This window comes from Solanum lycopersicum, chromosome 4 (assembly GCF_036512215.1).
Source record: "Solanum lycopersicum chromosome 4, SLM_r2.1".
Lineage (NCBI taxonomy): Eukaryota > Viridiplantae > Streptophyta > Magnoliopsida > Solanales > Solanaceae > Solanum > Solanum lycopersicum.
The window spans coordinates 20666333-20691217 of NC_090803.1; the positions used below are offsets into that span (position 1 = coordinate 20666333).

Sequence of the window (24885 nt, forward strand, 5' to 3'; positions counted from 1 at the left end):
CAGCTGGCAGTCAACCGGCTCGTCACATTTGGAGTCTGGTACCTTTAAAAGGTCCCTGAGTTTATTTCATCTTTAAAACTCAAGTAAGAAATCTGGTACCTTTACAAGGTCCCTGAGTTTGTCAAATCATCAAAACTGCAAATAACATTTTCCCCCTTTTTGATGATGACAAACAATACTCTCAGGCACCACTCCAGCTTTGTTCCCCCTCACACATATAACTCAGCCATTCAGCTATTTACCAGTTTTACTTCCCCCTTTTGACATCATAAAAAAGATATACAGTTAACCAATTATGTCAACAGTAATACCAGATAAGATCAAAGCTAGATAGCAATCACACAGAAATGGAAAAGCATTCACAGTAGATTATAACTAGAACACCAGAGGAATAAGTTAAATAGCATTCCACAATAACATTTAGTACATTAAAATCAAACTGATAACCCAACGACACAAAGATAAGCCACAAAAAGAAGACACAGGGAGGGATTTTAACAGGCTAGCAAGGAGGAGGTTGATGAGACAGGGACTTGATAATGAGAGTGAGTCGAGCACTGACAGTATCTTTATCTTTAATTGCCTTCTCTTGTAAGGAAGTAATCTTAGCCTTCAACTCTGCATTTTCTCTCTCCAGGGGTTGAACCACGGAATTACCAGGTCCCTCAGTCTGTGCAGCAAGTAGTTCAGCTTTGAGTATAGCAATTTCGGCATCTTTACCACTCAAAAGCACAGTTAGCTCCTCAACCTCATGCATGAGTTGATCCTGATCTTCTATGAGTTGAGCCATCTTGCTCTTGGGATTGACTCTTCCTTCAATACACTCACATTCGACCAGGATACTCTCTAAAACAGTTTGTTTCACCGTCCCAACCCTGCCAACATTGAGAGGAATTTTAAAATGCTTGAATACTTCTGTGAGAAAGTATTTGTATCCCATTCCATGAATCCCTTTCCTCTCTATGACAGTTTTGTAGATTTTCTCAAGCATAAGACCTGGGAGATTCAGAGTTTCGAATCTGCACAACATCTCCATCACAAATAAGTCAGCAGAAGTTGCTGAAGTCTTCTTTTCAGTTCGAGGAAGGAGAACTTTGTTAACAAATTCGAACACCAACTGGTACTCGCTCTTCATGACCTTCTTAAAAATCCCAGCAACCTTTGTTGTGGGAATCTTAGAAACCAAGGACACAAACTCAATCAAAGAAGTTCTTCCAGTTACAGATTCGGTCCCCTCTCTAGGTACCCTGAGAATTTTGCCCAGCAGACACTCATCCAGATGCACACCAATGTCATTTACTCTTGTGAGGATACTCCCATATTCTTTGAATTGAATGTTATAATAGAATTCGCGCACTTCTTCTTCATAGAGAATAGGAGATTTCCTGTTGAATAGATGCATCCATGATTGAATTTCCACCATATTATGAAGAGTCAATACTGTGAAAATTGATTATTCCCATATCAAAAACTCTCCCAGCCAATACAACTTACTTTCTCAGGTTGTCAACAACTTCCTGCATGTTGACCTCCTCTTAACTCTTGTTTTGGGCACCAGGTCCCTGTGATCTCTTCCGTTTTACTGCAGAACTTTTCTTTTTGGGTTTTATTTTCTCAATCTTCTTCGACTCCTTTGACTTTGTGTTTCCTGACCTTTTCTTATTGCTTTTATTTTCAACTTCTTCAGCAGACAACTCAACAACATCAAATTCAGGCATTTTAAAGTTTGAAACTTTAAAGGTTCTGGCACTCCTAATTTCAGCCGTAGATCTAGCCCTAGCCTTTAAGGCATCAGCCATCAATTTTTAAGCATCAGACCTAGTGGTAGGTCTTCTTCTAGGAGTTTCTTCCACAACCTTTTCTTTTCCCTTCCTAGACACTTCAACCTCCCTTCTTTCAACCTTTCATTTAATGGGTTCCTCATCACTATCAGAATTTGAGGAGTTTGAAGAAGGATACCTTCCAACATCTGGAGTTTTATCTAAGATGGGTTGAGTGTCTCTTACCTCTTACCTTTGTAACGCCTCAGTTTGCTCAGCCCGAGCTTCTTCTCTCATCATAGCAAGACTTTCAATAACCGGTTCCTCACTTGCTGCCAAGATGTTTGACTCGGAAGATTTATTTCTTGGCAAGTCTCCTTCAAAAAGATTATCGGGCAACATTTCATGGCAAGGATCAGGTCCACAAGGTAAACTAGTGCTATTCAAATCTATGGAATAGAAGGGATTGTCAGGAGTATCATTCTGAGAACTTGAAGGGGCACTAGATCTGAACTCTAATGTTGAAGGAGTGTAAAAAGTGATGGGTTCTATTTCACTAAGAGCAATGAGAATTTGTTTGGAGGTGGAAGAAGGATCAGACATATATGACTTGAATAAGAACAAAAATTGGCTTATTAAAGAGAAAAAGGAAGAAGGAACAACAAATTTTGTCTTTTAACTTTTCCCTGATTCCCTTTTTTTCTTTTTAAAAGGAAGGAATGTTAAGGGACGAATGAGAAATTCAAAAAGAAGTAAAAAGAGATTAAAAAGACTTGAAAAGGTGTCAGGTCTGTGATTTGACGTGTCGCTTGGGGGATAAGCGATGGGACTAATGGTCAAAATGACGGATGACTGACATGTGGCATTATCAACGATCATAATTTTCAGTTTAAAATTAATGTACAAATGCTAACCTGGACAGGCACCATGTACCATAACACAGTTTTATCCTCATTCCCAGTTGTTCTAGCCATGTCTTTGCTAAGCTAGTCCTTCCAGAAAGTATACCTACAATGGTACAAAAATGATCTAATCCAGATATTAAATTATTCACACAAAGGATACCTGTACTGCAAATTTATCCATCAAGGAAATTCAAATGTTGAAAGCTACGGACATCACTTAGAGATCATCATACCCAACTTCAGCCTATTTCTCTCAAATTGATCTTTACTGAGAGCCTTGGTGAAGATGTCTGCAATTTGCTCCTCCGTTGGACAATATGTAACCACAATATTCCCCTTTTCAACATTGTCTCTCAGAAAGTGATGTCTAACATCAATATGCTTTGTTCACTTATGGTAAACTGGATTTTTCCCCATACTAACAGCACTAGTATTGTCTCACATAAGAGGAATAGCTTTGATGTTTATATCCTCCAAGTGTTGCTTGATCCATAACAACTGTGAACAGCATGCCGCTGCTTCTACATACTCAGGTTCAGCTGTTGAAAGGGACACAGAATTCTGTTTCTTAGTTCCCCAAGAAATAAGTGAAGATCCAAGGAAATGAGCCATTCCAAAAGTACTCTTCCTGTAAACTTGATAACCAGCAAAATCAGCATCTGCAAAACCAACTAGATCAAAAGTGTCACCTGCTGGATAGAAGAGAACCAGGTCCACTGTTTTCTTCAAGTATCTTAGAATACGTTTTGGAGCCTTCAAGTGTGTATCACGAGGACATGCTTGAAACCTGGCACACATTCCAACACTATAAACAATATCAGGTCTGCTAGCAGTCAGATATAGTAAGGATCCAATGATTTCCCTATACATGGTTTGATTCACAAGAGGATCAGATTCCTCTACTACAAGCTTGGAATTTGTTCCCATAGGAGTATCAATAGGTTTGTAGTCAAACATATTGAATTTCTTCAGTAGCTCCTTAATGTACTTCTCCTGATAGATTAAAATCCCATTTGATGATTGCTTGATTTGTAGACCAAGAAAAAATGTCAGTTCGCCCATCATGCTCATTTTTAATTCCTTTCCCATTAATGATGAGAATTCTTCACACAAATGTTCTGAAGTGGCTCCAAAAATTATGTCATCCACATAAACTTGAGTAAGAAGCAATTATTTTTCTCTTTTTAATAAGAACAGAGTATTGTCTATTTTTCCTCTTTTGAAACCATTCTTCAGCAGGAACTTTGACAGCCTTTCATACCATGCTCTAGGAGCCTGTTTCAAGCCATACATAGCCTTATTCAATCTGAACACATAATCTGCTAGCTCAGAATCTTCAAACCCGGGAGGTTGTTTGACAAATACCTCCTCTTTCAAATCTCCATTCAGAAATGCACTTTTGACATCCATTTGATACAACTTGAATCCCATGAATGCAGCAAAAACTATTAGAATTCTAATGGCCTCCATCCCAGTAACAGGTGCAAAAGTCTCATCATAGTCTATTCCTTCTTCTTGATTGTATCCTTGTACCACCAGCCTTGATTGGTTTCTAGTGATCACTCCATTTTCATCGAGCTTGTTTCTAAGCACCCATCTGGTTCCTATTACTGTTCTGCCGGCAGGTCGAGGAACCAGGTACCACACCTTGCTTCTTTCAAACTGATGAAGTTCATCTTGCATTGAGTTGATCCAATCTGCATCACTTAATGCCTCTTTCACATTCTTGGGCTCAATAGATCATATGAATGCTGAAAATGCAACTAGATTTCTTGTTTTTGATCTAGTATGAATTCCAAAGTTCAAAGGAGAGATAAGATTATCAAGACGATGTGATGAACTCTGTTTCCATCCTGGTCTTTGAGCAGACTGGTTGAGCTGATCAGCATGTTCTTCTTCATCAAGGGTGTCATCATTTTCTGGGGAGTTTGATGTACTCTGGCTGGAATTCAGAGTAGTACCAGGTACCTAATCACACTTTTCCACTTCATCAGCCTTTTCAGGTAGACTATGATTTTGATTATCATAGTCAATTTTCAACTGTTGTTCTGCATCAGCTTCACTTCCTTCAATTTCTGTGAATTAAACAGCTTGATCACATCATCTTCATCATTTGATCCATTGTTTTTCAAGTTTCCATCTTCATAAAAAACAATATGAATGCTTTCTTCAATGCACTGAGTTCTTTTGTTGAATATTATGTATGCTTTACTCGATGAAGAATATCCAACATACACTCCTTCATCACTTCTAGGATCAAATTTTCCCAGATCATCCTTTCAATTGTTCAGGACAAAACATCTACACCCAAATGCCCTAAGATAGCTCAGCATAGGCTTTCTATTGTTGAGCAGCTCATAGGGGATCTTATTCAAAACAGCTCTTATCAGACACCTGTTGGTAACATGACAAGCTGTGTTGACAGCTTCAGCCCAGAAACTTTGAGGAAGATTTGACTCAATAATCATGGTTCTGGCAATGTTCACAAAGGTTTTGTTTTTTCTTTCCACCACTCCATTTTGTTGAGGAGTTCTTGGAGCAGAAAAGTTATGACTAGTACCATTCTCCAAGCAAAATTGTCCAATTTTGAGTTCTCAAACTCAGTTCCATGATCAGATCTAATCCCACAAATCACTTGATTCAATTTTGTTTGAATCATTTTGAAGAATACCACCAATTCTTCAGGTGTTTCTGCTTTTGATTTTAGGAATCTTGTCCATGTATATCTTGAGTAGTCATCAACTATCACCAGAATGTATTTCTTGCCATTTCTGCTTTGAACCTTCAAAGGTCCACATAAGTCCATGTGCAACAGCTCCAGTATTCTTGATGAGGTTACTTGCTTCTTTGACTTAAAGGATGATCTGATTTGTTTTCCTTTGACACAGGCTTCACATATTTTATTTTCAGCAAACTTCAACTTTGACAAACCTCGTACCAGGTGTTTAGAAATCAGTTTATTCAACAAAGATGATCTCACATGCCCTAGCCTGCGATGCCAAAGATCAGCATTTTCATTTTGAGCACTAAGACATGTCAGATCATCTTCATGAGAAGTTTCTAAATTTGCCACATACATGTTTTTTCTTCTGAAAGCAGTGAGAATCACTTTCTTTGTAGTTAGACTAACCACAGTGAACTTTTTAGAAGTAAACTTGAATTCATTTCCCTTGTCAAAAATTTGAGACACACACAAAAGACTGTACTTCAACCCATCAACATGATACACATTGTCAATTGATTCTTCAAGAGACCTTCCTACTTTACCAACTCCCAAAATGTACCCCTTCTTTCCATCACCAAAAGAGAAACCTCCTCCCTGAAGTGTCTTGAGTGAGAGGAAATTTTTGATGTCATCAGTCATATGTTTAGAGCATCCACTATCCATATACCAACATTGACTGCTGCTCCTCTCACTCACCTGCACCAAGAATCACTTGTTTAGCTTGGGAACCAATTTCAATATGAGTTCCCAGAAGGCAGACAACAGAGTGATTAGATTGTATCTAGTCCAATAGGGTAGTTTTTATAACTTTCTAACAAAGGACATTGGAGCAGAGACAAATTTTTCCTTTAAAAATCTATCAGTTGAAACAGGTTTTGGAGGACTAGGTCTCTCTTTTGATATTTTTTTCCTTTCAGCATAATTAGAGAGTCTTTCATGAGAATTTCTCCAGCAAGCACACTCTCCCTTTAAATGCCCATTTTTGTCACAGTGAAGACAGAGCAGATTTTCAGACACAAATACATACTTGCTGTAAGTGTTAAAAGGAGGAGTGATATTCAAACTTCCTAGGTCTTTCTAATTGAAATTACTGTGATTTGTTGCATTTGACAACAACTTAGAGGATTTTTTCCACTTAAGAGATTTTTCAAGTTCTTCATTAAGTTTGACAATATCCTTTTCTAATTTGTTGATCTTCTCCAAAGACAATCCCAGATTTTTCTCAGTGGTTTTCAGTTTTTCTTTAGTTTCAACATGTAAACCATTTGACCTTCCATTTAGCTTTTCAGCTTCTTCAGTTATCTGATTCAACTGTTTTTTAAGTTCAGTGTTGTCAGACTCTAGAGACACCATTTTTGACATTTTCTCCTCCAGTTTAACCTTGTTTTCAGTAAAACTGTCAAGTTCAGCATTCATAATGTCACTTTCAGAGGTTAACTCAATTACTGAATCAATCATAACTTTTGCTAATGTTCTCAATTTTTAAGAGAATAATTATTCAGAACATGTTTCATATCGAGAAGAGTTACCTTGTCATCCTCTTCTTCATTTTCTGTATGAGCCATGAAAGCAAACATTTCATTGAATATGATTTCCTCTTCATGAACCTCCACCATAGACATATCATTTGGTTCATCAGGATCTTCTGAGTCACTTGAAGAGTCTCCCCATGCAGCAAGAGCCTTTTTCACCACATAATCAGCAGCAACTTTGCGATCATTTTTACCGAGTACAAGGTCCCTTCTCTTCTCTTTTTCACTTCTTGGTTTTTGATATTCCCTGTTTTCAGTTTTGAGTAGAGGACACTCTCTAATGAAGTACCCAACTTTTCCGCACTTGTAGAAGGTATCATTTTGAGTAGCATTTCGAGGACCATTCGTTCCTCTTCTAAAACCTTTGTTCTTTTTCACAATTTTTTGAAATCTATTGATCAGATAAGCCATATCTCATCACTAGAGTCTTCATCAGATTTGTATTTCAACATCAAGGACTTATCCTTTTTGACTTTCTTCTTTGACAAATCATGATTTCGATTCATCTCATGAGTTTTCAAATTTCCAATGAGAGCATCCATTGTCAGCACCTTTAGATCTTTAGCTTCAGAAATGGCATCAACCTTGCTTTCCTAGGACTTTGGAAGAATTCGAAGCACTTTCCTGACTTGCTTGCTCATACTGATAGGTTCTCCAAGATTTCGCAGCTCATTTGTAATACAGGACAATTTTGTGAACATCTCATTAATGGTTTCTCCTTCCTTCATCTTGAAGTATTCATTCAAAGATGTGAGCATATCAATCTTTGATTCTTTGACTTTTTTAGTTCCTTCATGAGATGTTTTTAAACAATCCCAGATTCCTTTAGCAGACTCACAAGCTGAGACACGATTGAACTCATCAGGTCCTATCCCACAGACAAGAAGAGTTTTTTCCTTATATCTTTTTTCTATCTTCTTTCTATCAGCTTCATCATATTTTTGTCTAGGCTTTGCAATATGCCTGGTTTTCTCTCCATCCTTTTCTTCTATCATCGGAATAAATTGTCCATCAAGTACGATATCTCATAGCTCACTATCTTCAGCCATTAGGAAATCATGCATTCTAACTTTCCACCAAATGTAAAAATGTCCATTGAAACGAGGAGGTTGTTGACACCCAATTTTGACCGACCTTTAACCATTTTTAACATTATATTCGATTAAATGCGTATTTTAACATTTACTTAAAGTTTTAAAGTTTTTGTCGATTTTTCTCAAAATTATATATTTTAGTATCGTTTACTTTATAAAAATTATTGTAAATATTATTATATTTTAAAATTATTAATGAATTTCAAATGTTTTAAAATTTAAATGATTTTCAATTATATAAAAATATTTTAATATATGTAGTAGTTTAATTAAATAGTAATTCCTACACTTTCCTTATTATTATTTAATTTCTAGCCTAGTCTATTATAATTTCTTTCAATTCTAGCTACTCCAATTAAATTTTTATAACAATCATAGCCTCTCTTTCATTTAAATAGTCATTTTAATTTCAATTTTAGCCATTCCAATCCTCCAACCAATTTTTCATCTTTTAATCTTATACATTCATCCTTTAAGTGAAATCCTAACCACTCGTCTAAACTAATTCTACGATCAAGATTAATATCTTATTCATCTTATTTTCTAATACCCTAAAAGGGCCTAATCCTTAAAAAATGTCATTTTCTTCTCCCTCCCCTCTCCTTGGAAGCCACCAGCCATCCTCTCTCTTTCTCCCTATTCTTTCCGGCGAAAGCCACCAATCGCCGTGGATTCTCTCTCGCTCGCGCTTCTTCTCTCGTGTCTCCCCCTTTGCTCTCTCTTCTCTTCTCCCTCCTTCTCTTCTCTCTTCTCCTCCTCCCTTCTTCTCCGTCTCCTTTTCCCATCGCTGGCAGCGGTTCTTGGCGAAGTACAGCAACGCCAGCCACAGCCCCAGCGGAGTAGCCATTCTGTCGCGCCCCATTTTCCCAAAAAACGAGTTTTGTGCATGACCTAACAACTCTTTTGGATGTTGAGTTTAGGGAGTCGCCACCTAACGAATTAAGGCGCGTTACGACACCTATCTAACCTAACTATGTCTAGCTAAGGTCAACGAGCCAGAAATTAGGGTAAGGGTTCAAATTACCTCGAGGGATGTCTGTCACGCTGCATTTTTGCAAAAAACGGGTTTTGTGCACGACCTAACAACTCATTTGGATTTAGAGTTTAAGGATAAGCCACCTAACGAATTAAGGCGTGTTAAGGCACCTATCTAACCTAACTAAGTCTAGTTAAGGTCAACGAGTCACAGATCAGGGTAAGGGTTCAAATTACCTCGAGGGGAAGGTGTTAAGCATCCCTCGAGGTCCACAAATGTGGATCCCGGTCGTATCTCATGCAATCTGTGTAGGGGTTACAAGTAGCAATCAAGGTCACTTCATTATTATTTAATTAATTAGTATGCTAGCTAAGTGACAACATAATATTAAACAATAAAAATTAATTTATTATTAATTAATTTAATTATGCGAGTCTAAGCGATAACAATAAAATAGATATACTAAACAATTAATACAGAGATAAGCGAGAGGATAGAAAAGAGACAAATAAATAAGCAAACAATTTTATGTTTTTTAAACTACCCCAAACAAACATAATTATTAAACAAGTAAAAGAGTAAAATGAGAAGGGAGACTCATAAGAGACTTTTGGATTAGCACTCGACTTTTCTTTTATTTTTCGATCGATTGTCGTATAGGGACAGACAAAACCAAAGTTTGTCTTTCAAGCTTGAGTCGATGTCATCATCTCCGTAGGGCCAACTACCCCTACCGAACCACCGCATGCATTTCGTACCTAAAAGGTGCCTAATCGTCCCAACTTTATTGTCCAAGAGGCATTGGACTCTTAAAGGGTGGGTTTAGACAAAATAGAATATAAGGCCCTCCTAGACACCAAGTCAAACAGACAAGACAAACAACACGATAATTTTAGCACGGTAGGTTTCAATTTGGCCTCTAAATTTTAAATAGACATGCTTGCAAATAACACATAATTGTGAAAAGATTTCATGCTAAGTGTGTGAGCATACAAAGTTACGATGACAAAACAAAGATTAATTGTAAGGGCAAAATATGACATGGATATAGATTTCAGGAAATACATGCAGAGAAGGATTGGTTCAAAGTGACAAAATGTTTTTGAGAAATTACTTGATAGTGAGCTAAAATATGCAATAAAATTATTTGAATTATTTAACATGCTGAAAATTGATTTTAACGGGCTAATTGACAATTCTATTCTTACTTTAAATCCTAGGGACATGATTTTTGAATGAGCATGTTTAAAAAATTATTAGTATTAAACGTTATAATAATCAAATCGATTTAACCTACCAAGATTATTAGAATCTAATTTTAACATGCAAAAATTATTAGAATCTATTTATTTTAAAGCTCTTTAACAAACTTAAAGTTTTTTAAAATAAACAAGCATGCTGGTGATCAATATTATTCAAAGCTCACAAAATAATGACTAGCTTATTATTAATCAATTGATAAAATTAAGAAAGAAAACAAGATTTAACCCATATTCATGACAAGTTAATTAATAGGATCAAGTTATAACAAAGGTTTCTCAACAATTTGGCATGGTAATTTTATTAGCAATTTGAGATTTAGGTAAAATTGATTAATGAACTACCAAGTTTTTGTTATTGAAACATGCGAGAATAATTAAAAATTAATTAACCTTGATTTTGTTAGTTGAATCCTATAAGCATGATATTTAACCTTTTTATTTAAATCCTATAGGCAGGATTTCTAAATGAGTTTTAAATAAACAAAAAATTAGCATATAATCCCCTCCCTTAGGTGATCCCCCCCAATATATTTTATTTTTATGTAGAGAGAGTTAAAGACTTGTACAAATATTACAAGTAAAAATAAAGAGAGAATAAACATATATATAACAATAGAATGAACGAGGCTTCGCCCACAATTTCTTCTAGGCAAATCTTCAACATCTTGAACTTTAAATTCAAAACTTGGAAGAAGAGATACTGTAGCACAAATACGATGAGGAAATAATTGTAATATAGAATGCTCATAGTAGCAAATTACTCTCATATATATGTTTATAACACACAAAAAGAGATAAATAATAACCATAGTTATATTTCAAACGTAAAGGGATAATGAAACTAACTTGGATGCTTCCTTGTTGTTTCGTTCAACACACGAATATTATAAATATGAAAAAATCAAATTAAAATTAATGAAGAGGACTAACCAATTTGCAGCAAAAATTATCAACTTGAATGATGAGTTGAGAGAATGAATATGTGTATGAGCAATGAGAGAATGAGAAAAATTGTAGCAAGAGTAGTGTGAGTTAGAGAATGTGTTCTTCTCAAGATGTGAATGTGTGAATGAGATTGATGAAATAATGAAAGGAGGGGGTCTTATTTATATAGAAAAGAGGGGAAAACAAATAAGGGAAAGAAATATTTAAAGAAATCAATTAAATATATTGTTTTCCTTATTATGTTTTCCCCTCTTTGCTATATAAATAAGACCCCCTCCCTTCATTATTTCATCAACCTCATTCACACATTCACATCTTGAGAAGAACACATTCTCCAACTCACACTACTCTTTCTACAATTTTTCTCATTCTCTCATTGCTGATACACATATTCATTCTCTCAACTCATCATTCAAGTTGATAATTTTTGCTGCAAATTGGTTAGTCCTCTTCATTAATTTCAATATGATTTTTGCATATTTATTATATTCGTGTGTTTAACGAAATAACAAGGAAGCATCCAAGTTAGTTTCATTATCGTTTTACGTTTGAAATATAACTATGGTTATTCTTTATCTCCTTTTGTGTGTTATTTACATATATATGAGAGTAATTTGCTACTATGAGCATTGTATATTACAATTATTTCCTCATCGTATTTGTGTTACAGTATCTCTTCTTCCAGGTTTTGAACTTAAAGTTCAAGATGTTGAAGATTTGCCTAGAAGAAATTGTGGACGAAGCCTCTTTCTTTCTATTGTTATATATATGTTTATTCTCTCTTTATTTTTACTTGTAATATTTGTACAACTCTTTAACTCTCTCTATATAAAGATAAAATATTTTGGGGGGGGGGGGGGAGGGGATCACCTAAAGGAGGGGATTATATGCTAATTTGTTGTTTATTTACAACTCATTTAGAAATCATTATTTAGGATTTAAATAATAAGGTTAAATTCATGCTTATAGGATTCAACTAACAAAATCAGGGTTAATTAATTTTTAATTATTCTTGCATGTTTCAACAACTTTAGCTTGGTAGTTCATTAATCAATTTTACCTAAATCTCAAATTGCTAATAAAATTACCATGCCAAATTGTTGAGAAACCTTTGTTATAACTTGATCGTGCTAATTAACTTGTCATGAATATGGGTTAAATCTTGTTTTCTTTCTTAATTTTATCAATTGATTAATAATAAGCTAGTCATTATTTTGTGAGCTTTGAATAATATTAATCTCCAGCATGCTTGTTTTTTTTTAACTTTAAGTTTGTTAAAGAGCTTTAAAATAAATAGATTCTAATAATTTTTGCATGTTAAAATTAGATTCTAATAATCTTGGTAGGTTAAATCGATTAGATTTTTATAACGTTTAATACTAATAATTTTTTCAACATGCTCATACAAAAATCATGTCCCTAGGATTTAATGTAACAAGAGAAATGTCAATTAGCCCGTTAAAATCAGCTTTCAGCATGTTAAATAATTCAAATAATTTTGTTGCATATTTTATGCTCACTATCAAATAATTTCTCAAAAACTTTTGTCACTTTGAACCAATCCTTCTCTGCATGTATTTCCTGATATCAATATCCATGTCATATTTTGCCCTTATAATTAATATTGTTTTGTCATCGTAACTTTGTATGCTCACATACTTAGCATGAAACCTTTTCACAATTATGTGTTATTTGCAAGCATGTCTATTTAAAATTAGAGGCCAAATTGAAACCTACCGTGTTAAAATGATCGTGTTGTTTGTCTTGTCTGTTTGACTTGGTGTCTAGGAAGGCCTTATATTCTATTTTGTCTTAACCCACCCTTTAAGATTTCAATGCCTCTTGGACATTAAATTTGGAACGATTAGGTACCTTTTAGGTACGAAATGCATGCGGTTGTTGGGCAGGGGTAGTTGGCCCTACGGGGATGATGACATCGACTCAGGCTTTAAAGACAAACTTTGGTTTTGTCTGTCCCTATACGACAGCCTATCGAAAAACAAAAGAAAAGTCGAGTGCTGATCCAAAAGTCTTTTTTGAGTCTCCCGAAGAAACTTTTGCGAACCCTTGGTTTAAGTCTGAGGTTTAAGTCTGACGAGAAGAATATTCTACGACTAGCAATTCATTTATTTTCTCATTTTACCCTTTTACTTGTTTAATAATTATGTTTGTTTGGGGTAGTTTAAAAAACATAAAATTGTTTGCTTATTTATTTGTCTCTTTTCTATCCTCTCGCCTATCTCTGTATTAATTGTTTAGTGTATCTATTTTATTGTTATCGCTTAGACTCGCATAATTAAATTAATTAATAATAAATTAATTTTTATTGTTTAATATTATGTTGTCACTTAGCTAGCATACTAATTAATTAAATAATAATGAAGTGACCTTGATTGCTACTTGTAACTCCTACACAGATTGCATGAGATACGGCCGGGACACACATTTGTGGACCTCGAGGGATGCCTAACACCTTCCCCTCGAGGTAATTTGAACTCTTACCCTGATCTCTGGCTCGTTGACCTTAGCTAGACTTATTTAGGTTAGATAGGTGCCCTAACGCACCTTAATTCGTTATGTGGCGACTCCTTAAACTCAAAATCAAAAAGAGATGTTAGGTCGTGCACAAAACCCATTTTTTGCAAAAATGGAGCGCAATAGAATGGCGACTCCGCTGAGGATATTAGGTTCTTACCATTACGTGTTTCGTGCTTGTTTATATGGGGTTTACTTCATTTTGGTCATTTCATTATTTGTTATATGCTTACCATGTTTAGTTTATTTTGTTGCCTTATTTACTGTCTTCTTTCCATGTCTCACCCCTTCCCTCTCCCTCAATTGTTTATTACCATGTTTCACGATTTCCCTTTTCCCTTATTTGTTACTTACATGTTTAATCCCATACCCTTTTTCCTTATTTGTGTGATTCTTTTAGCATATTTATATGTTTATTTCCCTTTATTTATTTATGCTTATTTATTTACTTATCGTTTTATACTGCCTATATGTTATTGTTTTCCAATTTAAATGGTAAGTGTTTATTGCTTTGATAGCTGGCATTCCGCTCATACTTCCCCCAATTGGGACTCTCTTCCTTTTTTTATTTTGTTCTCGTGATGTTGTGCCTTTGTACCTCTCACAACTACTCCAATTCTATTCAAATACCCATTATAGAGAGTCGGCAGATGCGTGGACGTAACAGATAGTTTTACTATCGCGAAACCACGATCCTCTCGCATAGAATCCCTTTCAAGTCCGCGTCAAGACAACTTTTAGAATTCCTTGTTAGGTCAAACATGCTGCATAAACCCTAGGTGGTTTGACCCTTGGCATCAATCCACATAATTAGTAGTCATGCTATCGTCTAAAGGGTCCCAACACCCTTAAGAAAAATTGCATACTTATGTGTCATTTTGATCATCATTTTAAATCAAGTCATTATGTCAAAATGGAGTTAAAATCTTTCTTTGACTCTAAACTTTAAATTGGCAAATATGACTTGAACCAATTATGTGACCTTATTCTATTAACTATTATAATTGTACCACTTTGAGTTATTATGTCATTCATTTAAAATAATAATTTTGGCTCACTATATAATAACTCGGTTTTGTGTTTGATTTACTTCTTTGAGTAAAGGTTGTCTAGTATTTGAATTTTAGGCCTGACTAAAAACCTGCAATATGACAAATATGTTCAACCTTCGAAAAAATCACCCCTCTTCTCGTCCACAACAAAGTACCTTTTGGACTATCTCTCCTAATCCCATTCCTACTCACACCCTCTCTCAACAAAGGTCTCCAACACGCCTCAACTTTGATGCTTCACAATATGAGGGAATAGGTGACAAAATAGAGAAGTCTAAGCTAGACGCACTGCAGCAAAAAATGCATGACTTGGAGAAAAAGGTGAATGGAGGATTAAACTCAATACCTACTCATGACCTAAGGTATAAAATTTATGTCTACACCCAGGAGTTGAATTGTCGTCAGGATTTAAAATTCCAAAATTCAACATGTTCGACGGACATGGGGATCCAATGGCACATCTTAAAGATTTTTTGCAGCAGACTAGTTGGCTTAGAAAACAATGAACCTCTCCTAATGAGGTTATTTATTCAAAGCTTATCAGGAATAGCCTTCACTTGGTACATCAAAAAAAGACTTTGACAAATGGCTCACAATGGAAGACATGGCTCGAGACTTTGTGGAACAATACAAGTTTAATAAGAAGGTTGACCCTACAATGTTAAATTTTCTCAAGTTAAAGAAATTAAGTCATGAATCTTTTGAGGAATATGTTATACGATGGAGAATGGAAGCCTCCAAGATACGTCACTTACCGCATGAAGAGGAGTTTGGTACAAACTCTCATCGAATTAGAAAAGAGTTAGAATATGGCATTTAGTCTGGAAGAATTGCTGATACATAAATTCCTTTCAAGTCCTGAAAGACTCATTAGATGAAAGGAACGAATATGCATCAACCTATATACCTCCGAAACAAAGAAATCAGAATATTGAGCAAATTCATGCTATTCTTGAGCCTTCCAACCCTCAGGTTTCTCAATATAAGGTGAGGAAACCTCGTGTCTTCACTCTTTTAAAGGAAACTTTGATCGACATTTTCCAGAGATTATGGGCTAAAGGACTGCTAAGACCAATAAATGGATGGATTCCCAAGCACTCTACTTCAAACTTTGATCTATCCAAAAATTGTGCCTATCATTCAAACATTCAAGGTCATGACACCAAAGAATGTGCATCATTGAGAAATAAGATTCAGAATATGATTGAAAAAAGGAAAAATTATAGTGCAACAAGGACCACAAAACAACAATTGCAATCCTTCTATGGCGAATACATTCATCGTTCAAGGAGATCCTACAAAGATGTACGTTAGACACTTGACAAGGAAGCTTAAATCACATCAGAGAAATTGATAAGGATAAGACTCTTATGAAGAAAGTTGGCTTTATTAATCTCAGACCTTATGCCCAAATCCTTCCTCATTCCTTTCATTTTTCCTTGTAATTCTGAACTACGTTTGACCTGATTTCCTTTTTGGATACGTAGGCAACCCTTGATGGGTCCGGTCTCTATCAAATAAATTTTCTTTCTTTCCCATGGTCATTCAAAACACTCCTTTACAAATTCAAATCTAGGCTAATTGACAATCCATGAACATAATTGACACTTGAATTCGAAGTCGAGCCTTAATGTCCAAATACAAGACAATCACTTTCTTTGGAACTTACAATTTTTCTTTGAGTGAAGCAGGATAAAAAAATTCCCTACTAATAAACTGGGGCAAAATTTTTGAGGAAACCTTAAAAATTTTTATAGAGTTATTTAAAAAATGAGTTTATATCTTATACTCTAAACTGTGGCAGAAATTTTTGAGAAATTCTCAAAAATTTCATCACAACGAAATGCAACTCTAAAGGCAAAACAAGCACAGGTATGACCATCTCTCGCCTTTTGAATTTAATATTTTTCTCTGGATGCAGGACTAAATTATATCTGAGCGTACTGTCATATTTAGGAGCTACTATGTAAGTCATACTATCCTCAGATTATTTGAAGAGGCTATTATCAAATTTCTTCTACGACTGACTAAATATATATTCAAGCTCTCTCGCCTTATTATAATACGATATTTAGGACTTCCCGCCTTACAATAGGATGCTTAGGCTTTTCCGCCTTAAAATATGATGTTTAGGTTCGTCTGCCTTACAATACGACATTTAGGTTCTTCCGCCTTACAATAGGATGTTTAGGCTCTTCCGCCTTACAATAGGATATTAGGCTTGTCTGTCTTACAATACGACATTTAGGCTCGTCTGCCTTATAATACGACATTTAGGCTTGTCTGCCTTACAATACAATATTTAGGCTCTTCCGCCTTATAATAGGATATTTAGGCTCTTCCGCCTTACAATAGGATGTTTAGGCTTTTCCGCCTTAAAATATGATGTTTATGCTCGTCTGCCTTACAATATGACATTTAGACTCTTCTGCCTTACAACAGGATGCTTACATACATCCACCTTACAAACAAACTTTTTTCCTATATTATTATATCTTTATACTAAGAGATCTTTTGGAGGTTAACTTTAACCTTCGGAGATGGGTTGCATTTCTTCAACAAGTTAAGTCAAAGTCTACAAGGGCATCTCAAAACAGATACTCTTCTTATCACCTTTTGTCATTTATTTAGAAATCATATTTTATCATTATTGGTCATACTTTATCTATTTATAAGCTAACATTTTATCTAGAATTTGCAGATATGATCGATCACCTCTTGATTACAATTATCATGTTGTCATCTATTATAACAAAGACCCTATCAATTCTTTGCTAATCATACTCCGAACCTTGCTCAAAGGTTGATAACCTCACTCTATCATGTTGTTCCTGCTTCTCTGTCACCCTCTTCTAGCCTCTCAATCTTTTTTTTTCGCTACTCTATTCTTATCCATTCAAGCCGATATTGTGCCTTTCAAATACCTTAGCGCTCTTTCAATTTTTAAGATATTTATTTGCTCTTGAATCTAGAACTACACACGACCTGATTCTCGTATAACCAGAGATATGTAGGCGACTTAATAACAAAGTCTCGGTCGTACCCTTTTTCAACTCTATATCGTTTCAATTGATCCAACTGACATCTCCCGTCGGTCGGACAAAATCGGCTACTAAGTCAACGTTGGTTGCCTGACAATTCATTCTTCATTCTCAATCAACCAAGGGGAAGCTGTTGATACCCAATTTTGACCGACCTTGAACCATTTTTAAGATTATATTCGATTAAATACGTATTTTAAAATTTACTTAAAGTTTTAAAGTTTTAGTCGATTTTTCTCAAAATTATATATTTTAGTATCGTTTACTTTATAAAAATTATTGTACATATTATTATATTTTAAAATTATTAATGAATCTCAAATGTTTTAAAATTTAAATGATTTTCAATTATACAAAAATATTTTAATATATGTAGTAGTTTAATTAAATAGTAATTCCTACACTTCCCTTAAAATTATTTAATTTCTAGTCTAGTTTATTATAATTTCTTTCAATTCTAGCTACTCCAATTAAATTTTTATTACAATCATAGCCTCTCTTTCATTTCAATTCTAGCCATTTTAATTACAATTTTTGCCATTCCAATCCTCCAACCAATTTTTCATCTTTTAATTTTATACATCCATCCTTTAAGTTAAATCCTAACCAATCGTCTAAACTAATTCTACGGTCAAGATATAATCTCTTATTCTTCTTAATTTCTAATACCCTAAAAGAGCCTAATCCCTAAAAAAATGTCATTTTCTTCTCCCTCCCCTCTCCTTGGTAGCCACCAGCCATCCTCTCTCTTTCTCCCCATTCTTTCCGGCAAAAGCCACCAATCGCCGGTGGAATCTCTCTCCCTTGCGCTTCTTTGTGTCTCCCCCTTTGCTCTCTCTTCCCTTCTCCCTCCTTATCTTCTCTCTTCTCCTCCTCCATTCTTCTCCGTCTCCTTTTCCCATCGCTGGCAGCGGTGCTTGGCGAATGACAGCAATGCCAGCCAGTAGCCCCAGCAGAGTCGCCATTCTGTCGCGCCTCATTTTCGCAAAAAAATGGGTTTTGTGCACGACCTAACAACTCTTTTGGATTTTGAGTTTAAGGAGTCGCCACCTAACGAATTAAGGAGCGTTAGGGCACCTATCTAACCTAACTAAGTCTAGCTAAGGTCAACGAGCCAGTGATCAAGGTAACGCTTCAAATTACCTCGAGGAACACCTAACACCTCCCCTCGAGGTAATTTGAACCCTTACCCTGATCTCTGGCTCATTGACCTTAGCTAGACTTAGTTAGGTTAGATAGGTGCCCTAACACGCCTTAATTCGTTAGGTGGTGACTTTTTAAACTCAAAATCAAAAAGAGTTATTAGGTCGTGCACAAAACCCATTTTTTGCGAAAATGGGGCGTGACAGAGGTCTTGTTGAAGACTGACCTTCTTCTAGATTAAGTGGAGCAGCCATTCTAGAACAGATATCACTTCCTTGGGGTTAACCAAATAGAGAGTGCGTGCTCTGATACCACTTGATAGAATATGTGCCTCCAGTTATCAGTCAATAGACCACGTCCCTTGACACACTAATAAATATAAACAGAAAGTAAATGCAGTTTAAACAATACAACTATTTTACGTGGAAACCTCCTTGCTTAAGGGACTAAAACCACGACCTGTCTCATAGGTTTTCAATCGTTTTCACTAATCTTCACAAGCAAAAGTGAAACACAATTACAACAAATGTGAGAAGAAGTTTTTAATCTCACGTTCAAGCAATAATTTCTATTGCTTAACAAGCCTAAGTAGAAATAAATCTACCCACTAAGCTATCCAAGTTTGTCACGACCCAAAACGTGTCGTCCGTGGCACCCACACTTACCCTCCTATGTGAGCGAACCAACCAATCCAAACTCCAACGTTTCAATCATAATAAATAGAAAATAATGCGGAAGACTTAAAACTCAATAATATAACCAATATATAACTTATCATTATTCCCAAAATCTTGAAATCATCACCACAAGAACATCTATCCTCAACTTACTAAATCTAAGAGTATTTAAGAAGCTAAAATAACTAAACAGCTAGTCCATGCCAGAACTTCAAGGCATCAAGACGTGAAGAAGAAGATCCAGTCCAAGCTAGAAACAATAGCTCACCCTGAATTCTGGTATGACGAAGACTGTTTAGAGTTGCGGTTGATTTGAAGACGACGGTACGTTTGCTGCACTCCAAAATTGACAAAAAGAAAACATACAAGTAGGGGTCAATAAAAAACATGAGTACTGAGTAGGTATCATCGGCCAACTCAAAATAGAAACCAATATATATCAGATAATATCATAAATCAACTACAATACTCAACAGGTAGCAACAACAAGTACAAGCATCATTGATAAATAACGCCAAGTACACCCATGAGGACTCAAGCCTCCATACCATACTCATTTGGGAAATAGGTTCATTAAATCTGAGTATATTGGCATAATTCAAGATTCATTCTCTTTACTATCCTGGTGTCGGAATGTGACACTTCGATCCTCCTCATGCTATCCTGGTGTCGGAACGTGGCACCCGATCCACTACTACTATCCTGGTGTCGGAACGTGACACTCTGATCCACTACTACTATCCTGGTGTCGAAACGTGACACCCGATCCATTAATACTATCCTGGTGCCGGAACCTGACACCTGATCTATGAATACTATCCTTGTGCCGGAACATGTCACCCGATCCATTAATATTATCCTGGTGCCGGAACGTGACACCCGATCCACTAACCTCATCTTTTTAGTTCATCAAGCCTTCTTTTATACCAAGGCATCATTATTAACAAAGAGGTTCCAAGGTTTAAGATTCAATAGCCTCATCATGCTTATTTTATCACAATTATATAATCACATCATGCAAGCACACAATTAAGCATATAGAAGGGTTTACAATACTACCCATACATATCATTCGCTATTAAGAGTTTACTATGAAATATCATAAACCATAACCTACCTCCACCGAAGAATCGTGATCAATAAATCTACTTTTCCAATGCTTTGCTTTCCTCTTCGTTTCTCCCTCTCTCGTTCGTTCGTTCTCCCCCCTTCTCTTTTTTTCTGATTTTTCCTCATTCAACTCTTTTTCTTTTACCCTAATTACCATATAATTTAGTATAAAAGATGGTAAAAGTAACCCACTATTTATTCCAAGGTTGTCTCCTTTATCCCCCAAGTAATTGAATTATTAACATTAACACACTAACTTTATAATTATAAGCAGGAATAGTCCAAAACGCCCCTTAAAACATTTAACAGAAATATGACCCAGTCAGGGTTTACGCAGCCTGTGACAGCCCATCGTGCCTGCGACGGTCCGTTCTGCTGCTTCCGTCACAAAGTTCAGAGACTAAATTTCACTAAAGGGTCTGTGACAGTCAGTCATGCCCACGATGGTCCGTCCTTCCATGTCGTCGCGAAGTTCAGAGAGTTGTTCTCAGTACCCAAATTTTCAGAATCTAAGTGTTTTGGAACGAGACCCCCTCGACGAACCGTCGTGCCCATGATGGTCCGTCGTGGGATCCGTCGACTCAGACAGTTATTACCAGAAATAAACTTCACTGCTCAAAACGACTAAACACGTCATTACAATAGATACCAATTTACCTATCGTTCGTCCCCGAACGATCACAAGAAGAAAAATAAGGAGGAAAAGGGGTACCTGAATCTGTAAATAGGTGTGGGTATCTTTCTTGCATATCGGCCTCCTTCTCCCAAGTGGACTCTTCAACTGGTCGATTCTTCCATTGAACTTTGATGGATGCAATCTCCCTTGATCTCAACTTGTGGACTTCTCTATCTAAAATGGCAACAGGCTCCTCCTCATAAGACAAATTCTCATCAAGAAGAACTGAATCCCAACGAATGATGTAGTTTCCATCCCCATGGTATCTTTTCAACATAGACACATGAAATACCGGGTGCACTCCTGACAGTCCTGGGGGTAAGGCTAATTCATAAGCTACCTCCCCCACACGCTTCAGAACTTCAAATGGACCAATGGACCTCGGACTAAGCTTACCTCGCTTACCGAACCGCATCACCCTTTTCATGGGCGATGATACGCTCAAACTTACTTCTCAAATGAGAAGTAAAGTAGTCGCGTCAAGTAAATAACCCAACTAGTGAGGTTGGGATCGTTCCCACGAGGAAAATAGTCCAGACTTAACTTCAACCTTTATTACTATTGTTCGGTTGATGACTTCCTTAGAAAGTAAAAGCATAAAAGGGGGGGTTTGTATTTCCTAATGAGCAAAAATAACTAACAAACTTTAAAGAGACACTTAACAGCTTTTAATGTTGAGTTTTAATCAAGTAATCAAAGTAACTAGGGTTTACGTGTTCCCCACAGGTTCATAACTTGATAATTCTAACTATAACAATTCTTTCCTAGTATCTTGCATGCAAAGTGATAAGTTATGTATTTCTAAATCCTTGGTCCGGCATCTAGAAAATCTCACTCCGCACCTTGGTCCGACTACGTGTGTTGCTTTCCTAACCCTTATCCTTACCTCATATTAAGCATCGTATTCGATATTTGACTAAGTTATTACCTCATACCAATCAATACTAGCCTATTAGATAGTATACACTAAATCTATGTTAATAATTCTTTCCCTATTATCTACCTCCTTGGTCCGGCAAGTAGCATTAAGGTGAGTTCTAACGCTGATCATCCGTTAAAAAGACTTCTAAGCGAAAGAATTATTAACACATGCAAGACACGATTCTAGAATTGTTATTTTAGCTAGGGTTTATCTCATTATTTGCCTATGGTTCCCACAACCCTAGTTATGGATTTTAGTTCCTCATAGCCATAAACACAATATTCAAATATGGTAAACAAGAATTCATGTACTTACTTCAATGAGAAAGAATAAAGTCCGAAAATTTGCTTGATTAATCACCAAAAATCACTTGTAAGAATCTCTCACAATCAAACACTCCATACACAAAGTCTAACAATATAATGTTTAATATCACAGAGTCTAACCTCAAAAACGAGGTTTTTTGAACTATTTATAAAAAAATAAAAACCTAATTAAACAAGGATTCTAATTACTGGAAATCTGCCAAAACGCGGCTGGGTCGACGGACCACGCGACGGACCGTCGTGGTCATGACGGACCGTTGTGGACTCCGTCGTCCCATACTTGGTGCAATTCTTCTGCTGCTTTCTTCATTCCCCTCGACGAAAAGTGTGACGGACCGTCATAAGCACAACGGTCCGTCGAGGGTCTCGTTTCAAAATACTTCAACTCTTGGAATCTGGGTACTGGGATCACTTCTCTGATCTTCACGACGAACCTGCAGGACGGACCGTCATAGCCATGACGGACCGTCACAAGCTTCGTAATCCCACACTTGGTTAGACTTCCCCATCTTCCTTCAGCAGCTTCTCTACGCTGCCACCTACGGACCGTCACAGGCACGACGGACCGTCATAAGCTCCGTAGGTGGTCTCTTCTGCATTTTTCGCTCAAAATCTCCACATTCAGCCTTGGACAGATTTCCTGCAAAACAAAGAGAACTTATATCAAAATTAGCACAAAAGAGGCTTTCGGACACACTAAACTTAAGGAAAAAGTATTAATTATACCGTGAAACCACGGTATATCAACACCCTCAACTTAAATTCGTTGTTTGTCCTCAAGCGACGCACTATGACTCACTACACAATCTTTGTACAATAGTATTCATGTTTTTATCCTTTGCAATCATTTGGCTATCAATCCCGATTAATCTCATCAAATCTATGCATGCTATCACTATTAGGCTTGAATTTTGTGGGATTCGAACATGACACAGACTCACCACGCACTAACACCTATCCTCTTCAATTTCTCACCGAGAGGCTAACAATTCCGGTATAGCAACTAGTGTCCTCACTTTAGAACAAAATCCTCATTTTTCACACAATGATTTCAGTTTGAGTATAAGGATTACATTTCAACACTCGCTCTCAGAACAAAGTCACACTCATTTATAACTATTGCCATAAGCTTGCCCTTATTTTCACTACCTTAAGTTTGTTATACAACCCTTAGGATCATGATAGGACTTTTTTAGCTTGTAACGTAGGCTTAGAGTCAGGTAGGGTATATTTAGGTATACTTTAGTGACTTTTTGCCCTCCTTGACATATCGGCTAAACCTTCCCCTTTCTATCACTTTATCTCGCCCAGTTTCTCCTATTCTTTCACCTTGCTGTTTTCCTTCTTTCTTCATTTGTGTAAGTAACTCTTTTCTTTTCTCGTTTGTAATTCTTGAATAGTTCTCTTTTCTCGTTTGTAATTCTTGAATATTTCTCTTTTTTTTTAAAAAAAGAGTTCTTGAGTCACTTTACTTTTGTTCTTTCTCTCTCTTTGTTCTTTCAACTCCACTTTCCAGAGCATTCCTCAAAACAGCCACCCTCAACTCATGGCTTTGCCATGAGTCAAGGTACACAATACCCAAAGTCGGGTCAGGGCCATAACAAAGGTTTTTTATACATTAGCCACCCTCAACTTATGCTTTTGGCATAAGTTGAGGTGCACATGTCCAAGGAAGGACCAAGGCCAACATATTGTTCCCAGAAAAGATCAGTTGGGATAAAAAAGAAAGGTCTAATTTTAAGCTCAAATTATTTGGATCAAAGAAGGATAACTTTCATTTGGTTTCTTTTATTTAGGCTAGAAATGGGCTATATTGAATAAGGGCCTATGATCCTTTCCTAATTGTCCGTTACAGCTTACTTTTAGCAGGGCTAACCAGGCAACTTCTAGCTCAGTATCAGTAGTGGACTATTCAACTTTCCTCACACTCACTTGACATCTCATCACTATACCAGATTATCAGACACCTAGTTCGGCTTGAAGATTTAGGGTAGTGCAATGGTGTAACTCTATTTCATATTTAGATCCACACAATTATCAGTTACTACACCTTTTCATGCAACCTTTGCCAGTTTTATCGGGATATCATTTTAGCCATCATGCTTCAGAGTTAAACTATGTACAAAAGATATAACGTGCTGGTTCAACAGAAAAAGTAATTAGTCTTTTGGGGAAAAAGAACACAGGCAAGAAAACCCCAAAAG

The 24885-nt window shown here is 36.2% G+C and overlaps 1 protein-coding gene across 1 annotated transcript; it reads right to left on the bottom strand.

Moving 5' to 3' along the window:
* Positions 1 to 7515: 7515 nt before the first annotated feature.
* LOC138347991 (uncharacterized) lies at positions 7516 to 7917 on the bottom strand. The gene has a single exon (XM_069296597.1). The coding sequence runs from the start codon at positions 7915 to 7917 to the stop codon at positions 7516 to 7518; it is 402 nt and encodes a 133-aa protein (XP_069152698.1).
* Positions 7918 to 24885: the final 16968 nt, after the last annotated feature.